Raw genomic sequence first — 22,887 nt, 5'->3', positions numbered from 1 at the left:
ATACACAAAACGAAGTTTTTCCAGGTTGTCCTAAAGGGGTGCCACACATACACACATGCCATGCATGTCTGACAAAGTGACACTTCACAACTTTGTCATGAAAAATCTACCAGTCGGTGGGTAACAAAAAGTATTATCATTTTCAAAGCTTTATTGATTTGCCATTAACATTAACCTCCCTCTCTATTTCTATAAATACCACTCTTCTCTCTACGTTACAAGTTGTTCTTTGTGCAGCTACACGTGCTTTCAATAACTTAGTTTAGCTTTATACCATCTAACATACTCCTACCCCTTCCTTGTAATATAAAACTTCTTCTTTGTAGCTGTTAGCCCTCTTCATCTCTTTTATTTTTAGGCCCCTCAGAACTACTGCAATTTCATTTCCCGTTTCCCATTGATAAAGCAAATGAGTGAGGAAGGAAAACAGGTTAGCCTTCTTTCTTGGCATTCTGGTTTCTTAGGCTATGTTTGAATCTTGAAAAAAGAATTGTGCTTTTTGTTTATATATACTTCTCTAGGTGGATAAAAAATCAAGCCAATTACGTTTATATATACTGCTTATTTGTCGTTTTAGCCATCAAATTAATCAATATGTATTTATTTCTAAATGTTTTTGTATTTCAACATTTATTTTATATGATAGTTAATTTAGTAGCTGATTTTTGGTATAAATGTAGAATGTATTTCTTTTTAATAGATTTTTGGACTAGTACTGACTGGTTTTTATTCTCTCTTTATTTGGCCTTGGGTAGGAACAACCACCTAAGGGTGAGTCTAAGCCAAAGGAAAACCCAGCAGAGGAGAAGAAAGAAGAGAAGCAAGAGGCGAAACCACCATCTCCATGTGTATTGTTTGTGGACTTGCATTGTATAGGATGTGTCAAGAAGATTGAGAGATATGTTATGAAAATGAAAGGTTAGTTAGCTCATCTTTCTGTCACTCTTTCTCTTTGCATTTGATTCCAGATACATACATACCATGCATATGCTTGTCCACTCCTCATGGTTTTCATGTGTTTATCTTCTAATAGGTGTTGAGGGAGTGGTGATTGATATGGCTAAAAATGAAGTGACCATAAAGGGAATAGTGGAGCCTCAAGCAATTTGCAACATAATTACTAAGAAAGCAAAGAGAAGAGCCAATGTTATATCTCCATTTCCTCTAGCAGAAGGAGAGGCAGCACCAGAAGTTGTTACTTCTCAGGTAAATTGTTATTTGTTAGTCCGTCTATTCTCTTTATCTGTCATAAAAATTTGATACATTGCTTCGAGGATATACCAAACTTTTATGTCAATAAATTAATAATTTGTAACTGGTTGCCGTTTCAGGTTAGTGCTCCAGTTTCTGTGGAACTTAATGTGAACATGCACTGTGAGGCCTGTGCTGAGCAGCTCAAGAAAAAGATACTCAAAATGAAAGGTATACCACTTATGTGTGTGCCTCTTCATTTCAATGCGTGGGATATCTTGTTTGTAGTACTTGTAAGTTGTAACTGAGAAAGGACAGATACATAGGAAGGAAAAGAAATTGATACTTGTTTGTTAGTGATTAAAATTTGGTGGAGCCAATGTAGTTCCGCTATTGGTGGAGCCACTTAAAGGCGAGAATATGAATCATCAATTTTGGATTTTTGATTGTCAATTCTTTCATACACTGCTTTTAGGCCAGAGTACCGAGTCAGCAATTATTTAGTACCCATGTTTCAATGTCTGGCCATTCCCAAAAAGATAAAGGATGAAATTTACATCACTACCTATCCATTCATAAGTGATCTAACCTTGTTGCTTCACTAGAATTTCTATGCCATAGCGGTGACAAGACTTTATCTGCATCTAAGTCACTCAGATGGAATATAATAAACTATTCATGGGATCCATGATCTACCTAACAAATTTCAATTTTGTACCCTTCTTTTCATGAACAATGTTATCTGTAATATGTGGCCTAACAAATTAATAATCATGCATTATATGTGATATACAATAATCGTTGTTGCATATCTTATTCAGTACTCATTAAATAAGTGGGTGAAATCATTCTCTTGTCTTGTGAATGAATATTGATTATGGTTATAAACATGTACTTGTCATTATTGAATAACTGTGTTTGTCTAAATAGGAGTTCAAAAGGCAGTGACAGAATTTAGCACTGGGAAGATTACAGTGACTGGGACAATGGACGCGAACAAGCTAGTGGATTATGTCTATAGATGCACCAAGAAGCAAGCCAAGATAGTTCCCCAGCCAGAACTTGAACCAGAGAAGAAGAAAGAAGAAAGTAAAGAAGCCGAAAAACCCGCAGAAGAAGAGGCTAAACTTGAAGAAGAGAAGCCAGCAGCAGAGGAAGCCAAGAAAGAAGAGAATGGTTGTGAAGACAAGAATAATAATAGTGATAATAAAGAAGCAGAAAAGGGGGGTGGTGGTGGTAATGAAGTGCAAGAAGAAGAAGAAGAATCCAAGAAAGGAGATGAGATTATTGACGTTGACGAGGAAGAAGGTATGAAGAAGATGATGCACTATTATCAGCCATTTTATGTCATTGAACGGATTCCACCCCCTCAACTCTTCAGTGATGAGAACCCAAATGCATGCTGCATTTCATAAACAAGAGAGCAATATATATACACACATAGTATAATTGGTTAAAACTTCAAACTCATTTTTGTAAGTACTAAGTACCACCCATTTGTATGAGGAATTTTAGTGTTGAGTTGGTTGATGGAAGGTGTCAAATGGAATAATATATCGTTCTCTTTTTTATGCTGTACAATATATTTATTATTACTAATTACATATAATAATATTGTACAAATGCTTCTTAGTTCTTTTCAGCTTGATTGATTAATGTATTTCCTAATCACTTGTATAGATAATTGATTAATGATCATGACTATGCAAAAATGGGAAGGATGTCACAGATAAGCATACAAAATTCTATAAGTTGCATGTCCCACTTCTGTTCATATAATTATATATATTCTATTAAGAGACAACACAAAAAAAAACGTGAACCTACCATAACAGAGGAATGGGATAATAGAGTTTGAACATCCATTTTCGCTCTATTTGTTTAATGAATTTCTCCGTAAACGGAAAAAGAATAGTAACATATATTCCTTCACGAAAATGAACGTGGCTTCACATAGTAGATAGAGGACCGACCCACTGAATATAAGGTTTGAATAATCTCTAAATGGTGTAGTCTAAGAAGAAGCAAATCTACGCATCTAATCAAATGTGACCCATATTCTAACGCGGTAGAGGTTTTGGCCATGGTTAAATTAAACCACGCCATGTGAATTGTCTCTAATTTGTCTCTGTCATCGAAATACATCATTTGGTTACACTTGTCATTAATTGGCTAATTGCCTTCCTTGCATTGGATTCTGGAAAATGGAAGACACTGTATGGTAAAAGCTACCTAAGTCGAGAAAAACAATCAAAATTAGAAATTATTCAGATCCCCACAGTCATAGAACTTTTTGGATGCGTCCAAAGCAAGAAAAGAAAAGGAATTGAATAAAGATGTAATTTGAGAGCTATGAGACACGCACTTACTATAAAATATAACAAAAAATTGTTATTCACGCCCAGAATCAGCTATCAAATCGACCACTTTGTATTTTTGTATAAATATAGGTATTATTTCATTTATCAATATATTGTGTTTTAATATATATTTTATGCGGATGGTTAATTTTTAGTGTACGTATAGCTGTTGAAAAAGTCTAAAACTCAGACAAGAATTTATCTCATAAAAGTATCAAAATAATTTTTTTACAACTTGTGCAATTAATTAGGTAACACTAAAAATACTCCAAGCAAATATGACAGAAATTAAACAATCAAACACCATAATTTTTATCGTGAAAAACTCTCAAAAAAGGGACAAAAAAAACCTATAGGACCTAGTCTAGTAAAATTTTTCACTATTAAAATAATGGGTACACAATCAGCCTTCCTAGTATTACTATAGAATTTTAAAAATCAACATAATACATTATCAAAACTGATGGAATCAACCATTGTTGTCAAACTCTCGAGTTAACTCGTAAACTTGTACAAGTTTAGGAGTTTAGATATGAAATCGAGTTGACTCGGTTAGACTCGGTCAAACTCGGACAAACTCGTGAGTTTAGGACCGAGTTAGCGAGTTTGTGTTTTTCTTCATTTTTGCTTAAAAAAGCGTCATTTTGAAACCAGAAAAATACTTTTTTTATTAGGGTTACAATAACACTTCCAAAGAATGAAAGAAAACTCACTCACAACTCACTCATTTGCATTGTTTCTCTCAAGTCTCACTTTCTCCATGTTCTGCCGCAGTTGCCGTTCCCCGTCGAGCTGCCGTTGTTCACCTATGTCTGCTACCTCTGCTCTGATTTGCGCCATTATCTTTGTGAAATTTACCTATGTTGCCCTCTGCTTTGTATTTCTTCACATCTCCACTATCCGCAACTCCATCGTGCTATCACCGTTCACGAGTTCGACTACTTCTCCTACAGTTCTATCTTTGCTCTAGTTTGCACCGTCGTGAAATCTATGACTATTTGTCGCCGTCGTTTCGTGCTGCTGCTGCACCCTCACCATCGCTGCCTGCTGCACCCTTGTCTACGATATGCTATTGCTGGAACTTTGTCCCTTCTTTTCTTCTATATCCTTTATATTTTTTGTATGCCTTTTTCTCTTTCTTTGAGCCTTTGCTTCTTGATTTAGTTTTTTTTTTTTTTTTTTTGCTTTTTAAATTCTATAGCTTTTAATTTTAGCCTATTGCTTATCGTTTATTTTAGATGGCCAGATGGTTCATCCATTCATGACTGATTTGTAATTAATTATTTTTATTAGAGTTAATTTGATTATTTGATATTGTTCAATGTTCAATTAAAGATTTAGTATTACAGATTTAGAACTTTTAATTTTATATGTTCTATGTTGTATTTGTATAAGAATAATTATAGAGGATTTGAATGTGTATTTTAAAGTATTTGTTATAATGTATGCTATTATTTTAATTTTATTATGTATGCTCCACGAGTTTACTTAGACTCGCGAGTTTGACAACGTTGAAAATTAACATAAACCTTCCATAAAGTGAGTATCTCAAATAAAAAAAGAGAGAAAGCAATATAACTAGCAAATTATATCCTAACGTTAATCTCTAAATTAGGAATAACATATTAAAATTTCCTAAGATTGGAACAAGTTTACCAATTCAATGAGTTCAAAATGCATTGTCCATTTTTCCCAATTTCTTTTTCTCCTCGTTGTGAAAGCTCTTTTCTCTCCTCTGTGTATTCCTTTTTCTTTGATTGGATGCTCTCTCTCTCTCTCTCTCTCTCTCTCTCTCTCTCTCTCTCTCTCTCTCTCTCTAAGTCCGCCTTCTCTTTTCAAGAATCAAACTTCACTGCAGGTAAACTCTTAGTCATCATATTTGAATCATTATCAGCAGTGTGGATCTTCTCAAGTACATATGACTTCATCTCAAACATTTGACATATCCAATGATACTTCACCTCTATATACTTCGATCTAGAATGAAACGTCGAATTCTTGCTGAGATAGATAGTAGTTTGACTGTCACAAAATAACACAAACTTTTCTTGATTGATGCCCAACTCTTGTAGAAATTTCTTCATCCATAAGATTTCCTTAGAAACTTCAACAACAACAATGTATTCTACCTTTGTAGTAGATAAAGCAACACATTTCTGAAATCAGAATTTTCGTGACACAGCTCCGCCTACAAAAGTCATCATATAACTAGAAGTAGATTTCTTGAATCAAGATCCCTAGCCATATCTGCATCTATGTAATCATCCAACACAGGTTGACCACTCCCAAAGCATAAACAAATTCTGGAAGTACCATTAAGGTATTTGAGAATCGACTTCACTACTTGTTAGTGTTCTTTGCCAGGATTAGAGAGAAACCTACTAACAACTCCAATAGCATGAGCAATATCTGACCTAGTGCAAACGATAGCATACATAAAACTGCCAACCGCAAATGCATATGGAATTTTCTTCATTTTTTCTTTTTCTTTCTCACTTGTAGGACATTATTAGAAATGACTAGCAAGTGGAATACTAACAGGTTTGGAATTACTCATGCTAAACCTCTCTAAAACTTTCTCAATGTACTTCTGCTGCGATTCTCATTTTTCTTGTCACGAGTAATACTCATGCTAAGAATTTTCTTTGCAGGATCCAAATGCTTCATAGAAAAGGATTTGTTCAAGTCTATCTTAAGACTTTCAATCTTGTTGGTGTCATGACCAACAATCAATATGTTATCAACATAAAACATGAGAATTATAAAGTCACCATCAGAGAATTTCTTGACATACATACAATGTTAAGAAGAAGTCTTACTATACTCATGACCTTTCATGAAGGAATCAAACTTCGTGTACCACAGGCCTAGCTCTTACTTTAGCCCCTATAAAACTCTTCTTTAACTTGCATATAAGATGTTTCTTTTTTTTAACCTCGAAACCCTCTTATTACTCAATATAAATTTCTTTATCTATGTCACCATAAAAGAATGTCGTCTTCACGTAAAAAAGTATGTATATAATTTTAAGAATTGTATTTGGTCTGTATGTACGTATTTATGTTTTTCAACCCAAAAAGTTTGTATTAAAAGATTTCACGTTTTAAGTTTTAAACAGGCTCTTATTTTAGTATTAAATATATTTAGAGTCGTCGTAATATCCAATCTATTAGAGTGGCACAATTAGAAGCGTAGCAGTAGTCTAACAGTGAAAATGTTATATATGATATTGCATACTAACATTTGGGCCTTTCTCTATATAGAAAGGGAGCCCAAACCCAACATTCAGAACGTTACATTTGTTCTGATTTGGTACTAACACATTTTATGTCTGTGATTTTTTTCTTTTCACATTTTTTAACTTTGGTTTATTGTTTGTTTCCGGGTTTTAAAAGAAAAGGGAAACACTGAGAAACATGATGTATGCAATCGATGATTAGATCATATAATTATCCTTTCACAATTGTCACCTACTACGAAGCTAATTAAGGTTATGAATCTTGTTTATTATAATTAACTGGCCAAGTTCCAAACTTAGTCTCAGTTAAGTTCAAATTAATTCTTTGAATAATAATAATATAAAAAAGAATAAAAGAACAACTCACATGGACATAGTTATAAAAATCGAATCAAATCGATTAGTTCGATCGAAAAATTGATAAATCGAATTTTTAATCGGTCCGATTCAATTTTTAGACCGTGTAAGGATAAAAATTGGTATAAATCGATCAAAACCGATAAAAATCGGTCCAACTGAACTGTTTGAGAAAAAATTCTAAAATTAATGTAAATGTGGTTTGAACATAGATCCTCTTTGTTACTGTATAATTCCCTTATCACTAAACTATGTTATTTTTTGATATTTTATATGCTAATTATTAATTATATAATAAAATTGCACAATAACTTTTTAGATATTATTTTAATTTTATATTCACTCATATTTAAATTAATTATATTTTTTATAATTCATAATTATTAATAAAAATATTATTAAACAGTATTAATAAAAAATATCAAATATTTTTATTAATTACAATATAATTACTTTTTTATGATATGATTATATGTTATTGATTAATATTATTTTTTAATAAATACATATAGTATATAACATATAATAAATATAAAAATACTTTAATATAAAAATAAATTAAATATTTTTATTATGAAAAAATATTAGAGTTTTATATACTTATTTAATAATAATCGGATTATAACTTGTTGATTATAATTTATTAAAACTTAATTATTTTTAAAATATTAGTAAAGATATATAGTTTAAATTTTAATTTTAGATTTTTGACTATTTTTTATTTTTTATTTACGTAAAATCGTTTCTACCAGTTCAATTAGTAATTTATTAGTTAAACTAATATATCAATAAACTAGTAATCTAACAAATTCAATCAGCAGTTTGATTTTGACAACTATGCGCATGGGACCCTAACTCCAAAACTATTCGATTCCCAATGAAAAAAGGGAAACATCAAAATATATTGAGAATTCTCTTTTGGTTAAACAACAGAGTTGCTGACACAGTTTTGCACCCATCATATATGCCACCGCCCACGCACCACCCATATTGACCCCATTCAAAGCACAATAACACTATCTTCCAAAGCCTAAACTTAGTTTCATGAAATGCTAAACACTATTTTTAAGGAATACTTATTAAAAGAATTTGTTAAATCAGTATCTCATGCATTCAGAGCTACATATGAATGCATGATCCATCTCCCAAACTTGATTGGAGACAAATCTTGTGAATGCGTTCGGATCGGGAGACAAATATATGTCTGTATGTTTCAGGACATAAATTTGATGCATTATCCATAATAGAGTCTATGTAAATTGTCTGTCTCTCTAATATTTTTCAGTTCAACTAAAAAATTAACTATTTTAACTAATTTAAATTCGTCGAGTGAAATGATTAGTTCATTTATTCGTTTAAGCAAGTGTGTAGACTTAAATTCTGCAGCAATTCATTGGTCAATACTTAAAATAGAATCCAGATCTCTTTTCAACTAATATTTATTAATTTTTTGAAATTATATTTTTGTCATAAATATATACGAGGAAAGGTGGATTATGGTCTGCAAAAGGTCACGGTATGAGGAATTTGCAACTAATCAATATGGTGTTGCTAGCAAGCCTGAGAAGATAACTAAGTAGTAACTATTATTAAATTCTGTCTTTGAATTCTATTCCATTTTGCATATAGCTTTTTTTTTTTTTCTTGGTTAAATCTAATGTTGTGTGTTCCTGAAGTTGGAAAGTGCATTGTACCATGTCTTCATGGGCCTCTAGATTAAGTAGTACTACTATTCATTTTACTCCCATTTCTAATTATTACTATCATGATTATGAATCCTAGCACTTTAGTAATTCCCTTACCGCTAGTGGCACTTAACAGTTACTCATTATCAATGATCCAAAAGCAATGCTAGCACACTTTAAGGCACTAATAAATAATCACCATTTGAAAGTTTGCAACTCTCGGTTCTGCCAAACTCATGGCATACTTCAAAAAGCACTTGGATGAAAACCTCAATCTCCCCACCCCCCCCCCCCCCCCAAAACAACAACAACAAAAAAAGTCAACGCATGGCAAGGATCTACCGAACTTGATCTTTAATTCTTCAAATCCACTCCATGGTATTCAACATATATCAACTATTTTGTCAATATAAAAAAAGACTTTTGTAGGTCATATTTTCATACACTGTCAATACTTATTTTATCATTCTTAACTTTTATTGTTGTCTTATTCTAACATTTAATACTCAACTTTTATATTTAGATAATACTTAAATTGTGTGCAAATAATACTACTAGCTAAGATTAGCTCACAAAATGATGACTTGTTTAAAAATTTAAATCAACTATCATCATGATGATCATGATTACCATTCACAAATTCTACACGGAATTAATTGAGTAAACGGAGCTTGGGAAATCCGTTGTTTGGTATAGTTATTATTTTATATCATCCCTAAAAATTTGCTAATTATTTGTGTCTAATCTCCACCTATACTTTCCAGCAAAAATTCAAATCCCTTCTCCTTGCCTAACCTCCTGTCATTTATTCGTGTGTAGATGTATATATTTATACACACACATGACATAAGTCTCTTAGCAGAAGTCGACACGCAATAACTACTTCACTTACGTATATAAACCCTGAAGAATATTCGACTCTGAGGGAAACAAAGGATGATAATGGTGGCGAGTATGACAGAGATTTTGGGAGAATATACGGCTGTGCTGACAAGGGTGACGGATCGCCTCCTTCCACGGCAGCAGCGTAGCATGAGCTTTAGTGGCGGTCTTAGGATCCTTCGATTTGCTTCCACAACTACCTCTACTTCGGAATCATCTTCTTTTCTGCTTTACTTTTGAGGAGTTTTGCTAAATACCAATATAGCATATCAGTTGTTGAAGCATATTGCTTAAAATTTTCTGTTTTCGTTCTCTTCTCTTTTCTTATTATTTTTTGGGATAGTAGCTCTTTGTGTTAGCAAATCATTATTGCAGAATTTTATTTTGATATGATAAGTAATAATTGATTGATATCATTCATTCATATAGGAGCAATTTTGTTTATTTTGATGAGAGGTATTGTCAATGTGTGACTAGCTCTTGTTAGAAGCTTAGCATTTTGGAAATCTATTTTCAACAAATAGCTTTTAGATCGTTACACAAAATATTGAGTATTTGCACAAGAAATACAACTACAAATACAATTCAGTTTCTCACCGTTTTCATTTTGGTGTCTACACAACAAAAGGAAAAACAAAGCAAAACACCTGTCTTAAATCAGACATAATAATTTGTTGGAAAGCTTCACAAGAATTAGACTAAATAACATGATTGAGATTACTTCTAGCTTCATATCTAGTCATTCAATCTGTAGCATTATTTGTTTTTCTACATATCCAATGAAATTGCACGTACTAGGATTTTGATAACAGCTCCTGAATCTTGTTAAATTAATAACTTTGGATTTACATCCACCAGGAGAATCATGCAAAAGATGAAAAATGTCCAAACAATCTTGATAGTAATCAGTGGCTAAGAGAAGGGGGGAGGGAGAGGGGGTTGAATCTTAACCCTTTTTTCTGCTGAGTAATACTTGCTGCCTTTTAGAATGCTCTAGGAGATTTTTCTGCGTTTTGTCTCATAACCATACACGAGACATTTTCTTTTTGTCTCATACCCAGTCAGGAGATATTTTTCAATTTTGTCTCCTTATCAACAGAAACTAAAATGGAGTAGAAGAGAAAGAGAGAATTACACCAAGAAGTATCCTGGTTCAGCTGCTAGGTGCAATGCAGCCTACATCTAGTCTCCATGACAACAGTGACGGAATTTCACTATAATCATCTGATTACAAATACCAATTCTCCCTAGGAACTACCCTTCCTATTTGGGACAAGTCCAGAATCTATTCCCAACACTGAACTTGACTTGGTCAGCTACCAAGCTTTCAACTGCTAAGTGCTAACCCAACTTGTAAGGGGATTCCCACAGAATCATGATACACAACACATAGATGTACAAAGGACCTCTAGGACACCTATGACTTTTTCTTTAATTTTGTACACTCTGCCTTTTTCCTCTCACTGGTTTTTTCTTACAAACCTCACTCTGTTTGTCTTTTTCACCATGAGACTCAAACAGACAAAACTAAAGAAAATAAAACAAAATATAACACATTGAAGGAGAAGAACTTATGTTAGCTTGGATAGCTATGAGAATTCTGTGCTTACTCTCCTTGTTTCAAGCCTTGGTTATTCACCCTTATTATAGAGGGGGAAGCTTCCAAAGTTGAAACCGGTTGAACCAAGCCACTTTCTTCTTCTTCAATCATCAAAACCGGTTTGGATAGAGAGAAGAGAGAGGGAACCGAAAGCAAAATCAACATGCAATTACCTCTCTCTCATCCCTTCTCATCAAACTTCATCAATCTGAGCCTTCCATCTTGACTTGGTCCCCAAGAAGGATTTCTAACCCTTGATGAACTCTTGATCATTGACAGCTCCATCTGTTCCATTTTTGCTTCTTCCTCCATATAGCTACAGTAGCTACCTTCTGTGATGGATGAACAAAAGTGGAAACGAGCTTCACCTCAGAGATCTTCTTCTCTGACCGAATTGGATTGCTTTTACTTTAGGCATGGAGATCTTGAAGCTTCTTCACCACATCTTGCCTTAAGTGAAAAATATCCTAGCCACGCCATACTGTAGATCTTCTTTTTGCAAGGGCCATCATCACCTTGGCCGCTTGCTTGTTCATAGCTTCTATTTCTTCTTTTGATAACTTGTTTCTACAATTTTCTTCCCTGACAAATAAAGTGACCGAAAGATAGAGAGAGAAGAGAGGGAAGAGAGAGAAGAGAGAAAAGCTTTCAATGGAAGTAAAGAAAGAAATTAAAATGAGTTAAATTTCCACTTTTTCATTCCCCTATGCATAGTAACGTGTGAACTCTTAATTGCCATCAAATCAATCTTGAACTTTCTCTTTCCTGTTACCAATGCAATTAAACCAAGTTAAATAAATTTGGATTCCATCAAAGAGGGAAGTGGGTAACCGAATCAAACATGCTCCACTCCATTCTTTTTTCTTTCAAATTCGGACCAACCAATTGTTGGGTCAAATAGAAGCATTGCTTTTGGGCTTGCTTAATAATTTCCTGGCCCAATTATCTTGCTAACCAATTAAATATTTCAGCCACATATCATATAGAATTTTTGTGCAAGGATGAATATTTCCTTAACATATTTGGGCTTTAAGTTGCTTATGCCCAATAATAAAAAATCTGCACACAATAGAAATTATTAAACAAATAATTTTGAAGCTAAGATCAAATGAATAATTTCTAATTAATATTTTTAACAATGTTTAATCATCATAATTTTGAAATTTTCCAAACTCAACAATCTTCTCCTTGATGACTAACATTATTAAAAATAAAATGAAAAAGGTTAAGGATTAAGAGAACTCCCTTGGAGATTTTGAATCATCCCCCTTTTCATTTGTCACATAGCTCTCCCTTAATATGTGCAATTTTTCGAGTGGAAGCATTACCTGTAACATGCTTAAAACAAGCTTAATATAATTCCAAAATAAAATTTAATGTATTCAACATATGGAATATTGAGAAAATGTTGAACAACTTGATTTTTTTAGCAGAAGTATAATGATAATCAAAACTTAATTTGTTATCTTTTAGATAACTTTCTGCTCACAAAAAATAAAATATGCCTGAGTACTTTCAGAGTACATTGTAGCAAATAACCAAGACTCATCATACTTTATAACATGTTTAAAACAAATAATTTCTGTTAAAAATTTCCTGCCAAATAATTCAATCAAGCAAAAATATCTAGCAGCATAAAGCTCATCCAACATATCAGATAAAAAAAATTGGCAGACAATAATCATCAGAAAACTGAAATCAAAGTATTATTAGATCAGTCCCTTTTTCTACTTTCCTCCCCCTTTTGTCATCAAGAGGGGAACCTGCAAGATAGTTAGAAAACCAGCATGATGAATAGACAGAATATTTGATTAACAAAACACATGAGTTTAAAGTAGCTGAGTACAGTTATCCATCAGTTCACAAGACACTAAAACAAAAGAACAATTAAAAGAATAGAGTTCAAAGGTGTGAGTAGCAAAGAGCACATCAAGCATCAGAAAGATTGATATCTGAGCCAAGGGAATCATCTTCTTCATCCGAATCAGCCATGTCTTTTTCCAGGCTTTTGAACAGCAAATTAATTCTTTCATTGTATTTGGTCCAGGCTTTTTCGTTCTCATAAGCTTGTTTCCTGGCCTCCTTGGAAGATTTGATCATCAGATTGAACATATGAGAGAACTCATTCAACACATCTTTGACAGATTCAGATATTTTGAAGGATTTAGGGGGATGATATTCACTTTCACTATCAGATTCCATTAAGCTTTTTCCTTTTTTCCCTTTCATTGACTCAGGAATCCCGCCTCCCTTTAAAGTAGAAACCCTGTTTTCTACAGGCTCATTGATTAGATCAACATGAAAATATTCAAAAATGCATGTCAGAAAAATGCCATAAGGTAAATTAGCCTTCTTGTCGCTGCGAACACAATCCCACATGTGTCGCACCATGAGATAAGCAAAAGAGATAGATGCAGAATTAAGAATGGCAAATAAAACTAAAGTATCACAGACTGTTACTCTTTGATAGGAACCGCTCTAAGGCATCAAAATGTGGTTGATGATGCGGTGAAGTAGCGCTCTCACAGGGCCGAGAGCCTTGTATGTTAGATTAGTTCCATCAAGAGCCGAAAAATTCTCACAAACCCGAGACAAAGCAGTCTGAAGAGAAATCCCCACCTGGGAGTCCCATTTGCCGGACATATATGCTCTTGCATCTTCATATTCATACCATAAGGCAACACTAATAGTCTCTCTGTTCAAGGTCAGATGCACCTTTTTTACATAAGAATGTATGGCTCCATCAATGTACATCATGTTCGCATAAAACTCGTGAACCAGATTTGGGTAGACCGGCTTACGAATCTTAAACAGAGGAGTCCATTTGAGTTTATCAAAGAGTGTAGAAAAATCAATATCCTTGTCAGACAGATTCTCCAGATTGACAATATATGAGGCACACAAATGGTGGTTCACTAAAACTTGAGAATGGAACTCAAATGCACCACATGATGTGAACCGAACAGGATCAAAGTGAGAATGATTCTTACTAAACTTATTTTTAAAGTCCAGTAAGTCCAAGTTTGGTGGCTCTCGAGTGTTATGGAGGATGTAGCGCTTCGGACGCTGAGAAGAAGCAGTTCGGCCAGAAGGATGGGGAGTTGAGGGCCGTGGAGGTGAGGGTGGTGGAGAGGACAGAGACGCATCTTCTTCTTCGGGCATAGGTCCCTTCTCTTTTCCAGTCTTCTTGCGTGAAGAGGTTCGTTGATGAATCACCTTCTTCCTCATAGTTGCGGTTGAGTGTGAAGATGGGGAGGAGGATAAAGCAGAGTGTATACGAATATGGGTGTAAGTTTGGAGAGTAGAGGAGGATGGAAGATTTTTGGAAGAAAGGGTTCGATTGCTTCTTCTAGTAGCCAACTTCTTTTTCATGATGAAGAGATGAAGAGTGAGAAGATGAAGAGATGGCCGATTAGATTGGAAAGTGGGAAGGGGTTAAACCCGTATTAAATGCTGAGTGGAGAGAGGATTATTTAAAAAATGAGCATTAATGAGGCGGTTATCAATCAAGGAAGATAAAAAGATAACTGAAAGATCTTTTCCTTGAAACATGGGAGAGAATAAGGGAGAAAATTTTGATTTGACATGAACTCCCCCAATAAAGACATGATGTGATAGCCTCTCAAAAATTATTTTAATGACAATATGATAAAAAAAAAAACTGAAAACGGGCCATAGTCATGGAGTGGGTCCAAAAGAGTTTGGTCGGGCTTAAGTTCAATGACATCACTGTTCAGTCTCCCCCTGCTTCATGGCTTGTTTACCACGTACCTAGATTTGTCTCCTTGCTTCCTACGAGATAAAATCAAATAGAATCATTAAAATCACAATTTTTCAACAGAATTCAACTCTAACATTCCTAAACTATTCCTTAACGAACAGAACCTATCTTCACACAAAGGTTTAGTGAATATGTCACCCAGTTGTTCTTCGGATTTCACAAATTGAATATCAATAGTACCTTTTTGCACATGTTCTCTAATAAAATGATATCTAACTTCTATGTGCTTAGTTCTAGAGTGCAGAACAGGATTTTTAGAAATGTTTATTGCACTCATATTATCACAAAATAAAGGTATACTATTAATTTTCAATTTATAATCCTCCAATTGAGTTTTTAACCAAATTAATTGAGAACAACACGCTGCGGCAGATATGTATTCAGCTTCAGCCGTAGATAGTGCAATAGTGACTTGCTTCTTGCTTGACCACATGTTGAGTGAGCTGCCAAGGAAGCAGCACATTCTGGATGTGCTTCTTCTATCCACTCGATCACCCGCATAATCTGCATCACAAAACCTTATTGCACAAAACTCATCAGATTTAGGATACCATAAGCCAAAATCACATGTTCCCTTAATGTATATAATGATTCTCTTAACAGCAGAAATATGTGATTCTTTTGGGTGAGACTGAAATCTTAAACATACATTGACACTTTGAACAATATCCGGTCTAGAGGATGTAAGATACATAAGTGAGCCAATCATTCCTCTATACCATGTTTCATCCACATCTTTCCCACTTTCATCCTTATCAAGTTTAGTGTTTGGATGCATAGGTGTTCCCATAGGTTTGGAATTTTCAAGGCCGAATTTTTTTATTAATTCTTTTGTATATTTACCTTGGTGAATGAAAATACCACTAGGAGTTTGTTTGATTTGAAGACCAAGAAAAAAGGTTAATTCACCCATCAAACTCATTTCAAACTCACTAGTCATAAGTTTTCCAAACTCTTTACACAAGATTTCATTGGCCGAACCAAACACTATATCATCCACATATACTTGAACAAGTAATATCATCATTAGATGCTTTTATAAATAAAGTTGTATTGATGGTTCTCCTTTGAAAATGATTTTCCAATAAGAAGGCACTAAGCCTTTCATACCAAACTCTTGGAGCTTGCCTAAGGCCATAGAGAGCCTTTGAGAGTTTAAAAACATGATTAGGAAATTCTTTGCTTTCAAAACCGGGGGGTTGAGCTACTAATACTTCTCTATCTATAAAGCCATTAAGAAAAGCACATTTAACATCCATTTGGAACATCTTAAAACCCTTATGGGCAGCATAGGCAAGAAACAATCTAATTACTTCTATTCTTGCTACCGGTGCAAATGACTCATCAAAGTCAATCCCTTCTTCTTGATCGTAACTTTGGGCCACTAATCTAGCCTTGTTATGAACAACACTACCCTCTTCACCCAATTTATTTTTGAAAATCCACTTTGTACCGGTTACCTTCTTACCATTGAGATTTGGTTCAAGTGTCCAAACCTCATTCTTTTAAAATTGAGCAAGCTCCTCTTCCATGGCTTTAACCCATGAGGGGTCTTCAAGGACTTGCTTCATATTGAGAGGCTACAATTGGAACAAGAAAGCAACATTGCTTTGTTCGAATTGCTTCTTGCTTGAGGATCTAGTGGTCATGCCTTGGAAAGGATCACCAATGATAAAATCATAGGGGTAACCCTTCAAAAACTTCTATTCTCGTGGCCTTTAAGGGATGGTTCTGCCTTGATGATTTTCAGTTGACTGCTCTATTCTGGGTTCTCTGGCTTGGTCAGGAGACAAAACAAAAATGTCTCCTTCATTCTGACGAGACATTTCCGGACAATCAGGTTCAGCAGCTGGGATGAACTTGGGATCAACTTGACTTGCATCCTCAGTATCACAACCTGCATCATCTTCTATCACAGCACTAGGAATAGAGTTAGAATAAAAAAAGGATATATGTATGGATTCTTCTATTGTTCTATGTTCCTTGAGGTAAATTCGAAATGCTTTGCTAGAGGTAGAGTATCCAACAAACAGTCCTTCATATGACTTTGGATCAAATTTTCCAAGATTTTCTTTATTGTTAAGCACAAAATATTTACACCTAAAAACAGGGAAATACTTAAGATTAGGTGGGGTTCCTTTCCATAGCTCATATGGAGTTTTCTTCAAACCTTTTCGAATGATGGTTCTATTCAAAATATAACAAGCTGTATTTACAGCTTCATCCCACAAATATTTTGGTACATCATTTTCACACAGCATTGCCCTAGTCATTTCTTGAAGGCTTCTATTCCTTCTTTCAACTACCCCATTTTGTTGAGGAGTTCTAGGACATGAGAAGTTATGTGCAATATGATGAGTATTTTGGTGGAAAAATGAATTTCTCCCAAAACACACAAATCTAACCGGCAAGTGTACCGGGTCGCATCAAGTAATAAAAACTCACGGGAGTGAGGTCGATCCCACAGGGATTGAAGGATTGAGCAATTTTAGCTTAGTGGTTAATTTAGTCAAGCGAATCAAGATTTGGTTGAGTGTTTTGTGATTTGCAGAAATTAAATTGCATGGAATTAAAGAGAACAGGAAATAAATTGCTGAATCTTAAAGAACAAGAAATTAAATGGCAGAAACTTAGAATGCAAGAAATATAAATTGCGGAATCTTAAAGTGCAAGAAATGTAAATGACTTGAATTGTAAAGGGGATTGGGACTTGGATTTGCAGAAATTAAACAAGGAAAAGTAAATTTGCATCAAGCAGAGAAGTAGAAGAGGGTTTGGGTTAAATCGGATCTTGAAGCAGAAAAGTAAATGAACATGAAAACAATAAACAGAGAATTAGAAATTGAAAGTTCAGATCTCAGGACCCAGAGACTAGAAAACCAAGTCTAGATCTCAATGCCTTCCTAGATCCAACAAGAACAATTGCAAGGGAAGTGTAAATTGCAAGGAAAGTAGATGAAGAGCAATTAACAGAAACCAATCAAGCAGTAAATAAAGCAGAGAGATCCAAGGATGAGATTGAAACAGAATTTCTTTAATTCTCCAACCCAAGATCCAAGACAATTGCAATTGAAATTGAAAGCAATAAAACTAAGAGGAAGAGAAGTGAATTCTCCTTCCCCAAAACTAAGAAATTAAAGATCACTCAATATCCAAAGCTCTCCGAAAACAATTATGAAAATTTAAAGGGAAAGCTCTCTGAAGAACTTGAATTCTATCCTATTTATACACTTTCTTCAAATGATCTTCAAGCCTTGAGTTGGGCCTTTGCTCTTGGTGGAATTGGGTTGAAAGAGGCCTTGGTTGATTGCTCTTGAAGTTTGAAGAAGAACCAAAGTGAACCAGTTGAACCGTGTTGGAGTTTTGCAAAAGTTGGACCAAAAGTTGGAGCAAAAGTTAGGGTCTAACTTTTGGTCCAACTTTTCATATCAGCCAACATAACTTGCTGATACTCACGTTGGTGCAAAAGTTAGGGGTCTAACTTTTGCACCAACGTTGGCCTTCCTTGGTGCACTTGTGGCGCCAACGTTAGCCCAAAAGTTAGGGGCTAACGTTGGCGCAAACTTTTGCTCCTCCCCTTGTAGTTTTCATGTGCCAACGTTAGCCTCAAAGTTAGGGGCTAACGTTGGCGCAAACTTTTGGTGCCCAGGGAGTGTTTTTCTCATGTCAACGTTAGCCTCAAAGTTAGGGGCTAACGTTGGCGCAAACTTTTGGTGCCCAGGGGTGATTTTCATGTGCCAACGTTAGCCTCAAAGTTAGGGGCTAACGTTGGCGCAAACTTTTGGTACCCAGGGAGTGATTTTCAAGTTCCAACGTTAGCCCAAAAGTTAGGGGCTAACGTTGGGGCTAACTTTTCACCCAAAAGTTTGTGCAAAAGTTTGAGGCTAACTTTAGGTCCAGCTTTTTGCTTCCTGGTTCAATTTCACTTATTCCATTGTCTTCTCTTTACTCCTAGCTATTCCTTCTTGCTTCAACCTTTCTCCAAGCTTTCTTCACCTATCATTAATCAACCAAACACATCAAAGCTATGCTTAAAATCATGAGATATTCATTCTTTCATAATATGTGACAATTATAGTATAAAACCTCATGAAATAGCATGAATTCATACATGGTTGATTCAATCAAAGGAAACATGAAAATCTACCTAATTGGCTTGCTTGTAGCTCAAGAAAGTGCATAATTCTAATGAAAACAAAAGAAAAAGACTAGTTAAAATAGGCTAAGATGACTTGTCATCACGACACCAAACTTAAAGCTTGCTTGTCCCCAAGCAAGAAAAGATTTATTGAGAAGAAAGAATGAAATGGGAGAGGATGTTCATGCTAGCAGAGTATTATTGATAGTTCATGGGATTTTGTGTGGATATGTAAATACTCACTTCTTATTGACTCCTAGGCCTAGAAAGTCTCCTTCAAGCTTCAAGTAACATATTGCTATGACCTCTCATTATTCCTTTATCCTTGGCTATTACTTTGTTTATAAGCTTTATTTGAGTGTCATGTGTAGCAAGTTCATTTCCTTTTCTTTATACTTGACACATTATTCACCATAGACACTTGGCTCACATTCCTTCTTAAAACATTGATGCCCATCACCTCTTTGGGTTACTAAATGCCTTGTAGTTAGGTTGCTCTTGATAGTGGACTTTCAGCTGATGATCTTGGATTAGTTAACCCAAGTCACCGAGTGTTGATGCACTCCTAAGAGCTTACTAATCCAAGCAGATCCTAGTACAAAGACACCACATGCATATATTTTAAAGTTCAAGCTATTGGTGTCCAGCTTTGTTTCTTTTTGTTTCCTTTTGTTCTGCCACTTTTTGGCTATCTCTTTTCTTTCTTTCTTTTTGTTTTTCTTTCTAACCAAGGAATTTTTTTATTTAATTGAGATTCATAGACAGTAGGCCACTCTTTACTTAGAAGGAGATATCCTGGCTCTTTATTCACTAAAAGTGAGCTATCAAATAATCACACACATACCACCAATTACTTTTATTCTACTTCTATCTAACAGAGACTATCTTGCTTCACATTCAAACATTTCTTTTATTGAACTTAAAGATGCAGGGGACAAAACATGCTTCTTGTCAAGTGAAAGTAAACACACAAGCACACACATAAACTAGCCTACTTATTTTAAAAGAAACAAACATAATGCAAAGACTATTAATTAAAAAGAACTACTTAAAGATGCAAAGACAACTTAGAACAGACAGAATGCATGTTTTTTTCTTTGTAGTGATGAACAAGGAGCAAGTCCACCTTTCATTTGTCATGCTTTTTCTTTCTCCTTTCATACACTTGGTTGCTAGTGTTCCCACCATCCGTGTTTGTTGCCTGTTGACCTCGCCAAAATCCAGCCTTATTCATAGCCTCCTCTACTCTATCTTCAAGTCTCATAGCATTGCTTACCTCTACCCCACTTCTCTTTTTGAAGAATTCATCAAAAGTTGGAAAAGCCGGATCCATGTTGTGCAAATGTTCTCCAATATAGTTCAGTTTGATTTGGCTATTGATGTTGTAATCGGCTTGTACTTCATACCTTGCATCTTGGAGTGTTGTGAACTCTTTGAGAGCCCTCAAATTTTCAGCTTGCATTTGTTCCAACTTTCCAAAAGATTCATGAGATTGAAAAGCATGTTCTTCTTGAATCACAAGGAATCTTGACTCGAATTCACTTTGTTTGTTAATTATTCTTAGCTCCCTTTCTTCTTGTGCTTGTTGGTTTTTCATGTATAGAGAATGGTATTCCTCTTGCCTTTCTTGAATTCTCATGTACTGTTGTGACAATCTTCCTATTGCTTCTTGCATTTGAGTCATATCCATATTGCCATGTGGGAAAAAGTGTGACTGTTCCTCCTCCTCTTGTGGCTCTTCTTCTATGTGTGGCTCATCTTCTTCCATTGGTTCTTCTCTTTCCCTTCTTCCATGTGGTCTTCGGCCTTGATGTGCTTCAAGGGGCATCATCATTCGTTCAATGGTTATGGGCATGCCTTGGCTTAACCACATTGGATTCTCCTCTTCCATTGGAACTTTGGCCTTTGCACACAACCTCCAAATGGTACTCGGATAGTACAACCAAGATCCAGCCGAATTCTTCTCAGCCAGCTTTTGAATGTCTTTTGCAAGGATTTCATGAACTCTTATCTCTCCTCCCACAATGATGCAATGCAGCATCACGGCTCTCTCCTTGTTAACTTCTGAGGTGTTCACTGTGCCCAGAATTGATCTTTTCATCAACTCATACCATCCTTTTGCTTCCGGGGTGAGGTTACATCTCTTCAGATACTTATATTTGTTCTTGTCATCTCCTTCCCACTCTGAGTTCTCCATACAAATGTCTCTTGCAATCTCATCATAATCCTGATCCTCATTCAATCTTTGTTGGTATCCCGGTTCACTAAAGCGGACTGACTTTAGTTTCAAGACTTTCTTGATTGCATCCGGGCTAAAGTCTACTTCCACCCCCCGCACATAGCTCTTGTACGTTGGGGGCTCACGCATGTCAAGCCTTGAGACATTTGCATAGAACTCTCTTATGATATTGGCATTGATTCGGGTGGCTGGTGATGCAAGTTCCTCCCACCTCCTCTTTCGAATTTTGTCCTTCATTTCTTGGCATCCATCATCTGGCAACAAGAGTGGAATTTCAGGATAGATCCTTTTCTCGTTCATCCATTCAATTTGCATTTGATGGTACCGAGACTTGAATCTCCATTGGTCATATCCATGTGTGTCTTCCTCCACCATGGGGTCTTTCCCTTTTCTTCGTTTGGTTCTTGAGGAAGAGGCCATGATTACTTGATTGGCTGAGTTTTGTGAGGTTAGAGAAAGTGTGAAGAATGTTGGAGAATTTGATGTGTGTTTGGAGCAAGAAGAAATTGAGACCGAACTTGTTATGACAAGAAATGATGAAGGGAAGTTTAAATGGTTGGAGTTTAAAGCAAGAGAAATGTTGAACAGAGCTTGTTATGTTGAGGAGTGATGAAGGGAATGAAGTTTCCAAGGTTGGAGTGATTCGGTCATGTGCATAGCTTTAGGTGGTACGTTTGAGTAATGAAAGGCTAAGATGCAACTAGACACTATGGGGATCAAAGGTGTGCATGTAAGGATGAATGAAGACAAGGCTTGCTTCTTCACTTGCCTTTGCCGTGATCATTCTCAAGGAGTGGCAGATTTCTTTTTCGAAGCATGTGATGAGATTTTGTCCTCATGCTATGCTTTCCTTTGTCTTGTCTCTCTCATTGAAGATTCTTTGACCACCTAGTCATCACAACATACATTAGTTTTGTCCAACTATGGCAAGAGTATTCCTTTTATATGAATCATCAATTCTTATATCCAAATGAACTGTGACTCATCTTTGGAGGACACCAAACTTAATGTTTGGTCATGCATGAAGAAATTGTGTCTCTTCCTCCAATTAGTGAAATCCCAATGTCACTCTTAGTTAAATGTTTATAAGAATTGCTTTCATCCTAATTTTCTTTTTCTCTCTTTTTTTCATGAAGGGTCAATTGTGTCCCTAAATCGGTTCATCAAGTTTTGATGAACACCAAACTTGTTTCTTGTCAAAGGGTACATCACAATTGATGCCTTCATTACCGAATAAGAATTTTTTCATTTATAAGATTTTGGAAAACAACAATTGTATGATTATTGATGCATGAATTTCAAATTTTCATGAAGCTATGTGGACACCAAACTTTAGTGTTTGGCCATATGCTTTTAAGCTTGCAAAACGGAATTATTTGTAACATTGGTTTAGTGTGCTTGAAAGCACACCAAACT

At 35.2% G+C, this 22,887-nt stretch overlaps 1 protein-coding gene across 1 annotated transcript; it reads left to right on the top strand.

Moving 5' to 3' along the window:
- Window positions 1-216: 216 nt before the first annotated feature.
- Window positions 217-2,757, top strand: LOC107621734 (heavy metal-associated isoprenylated plant protein 9). Its single transcript, XM_016323747.3, has 5 exons — window positions 217-430; window positions 756-918; window positions 1,034-1,206; window positions 1,332-1,422; window positions 2,122-2,757. The coding sequence occupies exons 1-5, from the start codon at window positions 410-412 to the stop codon at window positions 2,604-2,606; spliced, it is 933 nt and encodes a 310-aa protein (XP_016179233.1). The 5' UTR covers window positions 217-409; the 3' UTR covers window positions 2,607-2,757.
- The last annotated feature ends 20,130 nt before the right edge of the window (window positions 2,758-22,887 follow it).

The sequence above is a fragment of the Arachis ipaensis genome, chromosome B10 (assembly GCF_059453495.1).
Source record: "Arachis ipaensis isolate K30076 ecotype BB chromosome B10, ASM5945349v1, whole genome shotgun sequence".
Lineage (NCBI taxonomy): Eukaryota > Viridiplantae > Streptophyta > Magnoliopsida > Fabales > Fabaceae > Arachis > Arachis ipaensis.
Note: the sequence above shows the minus strand (reverse complement) of the source record. Positions and strands in the feature narration are given on the sequence as shown.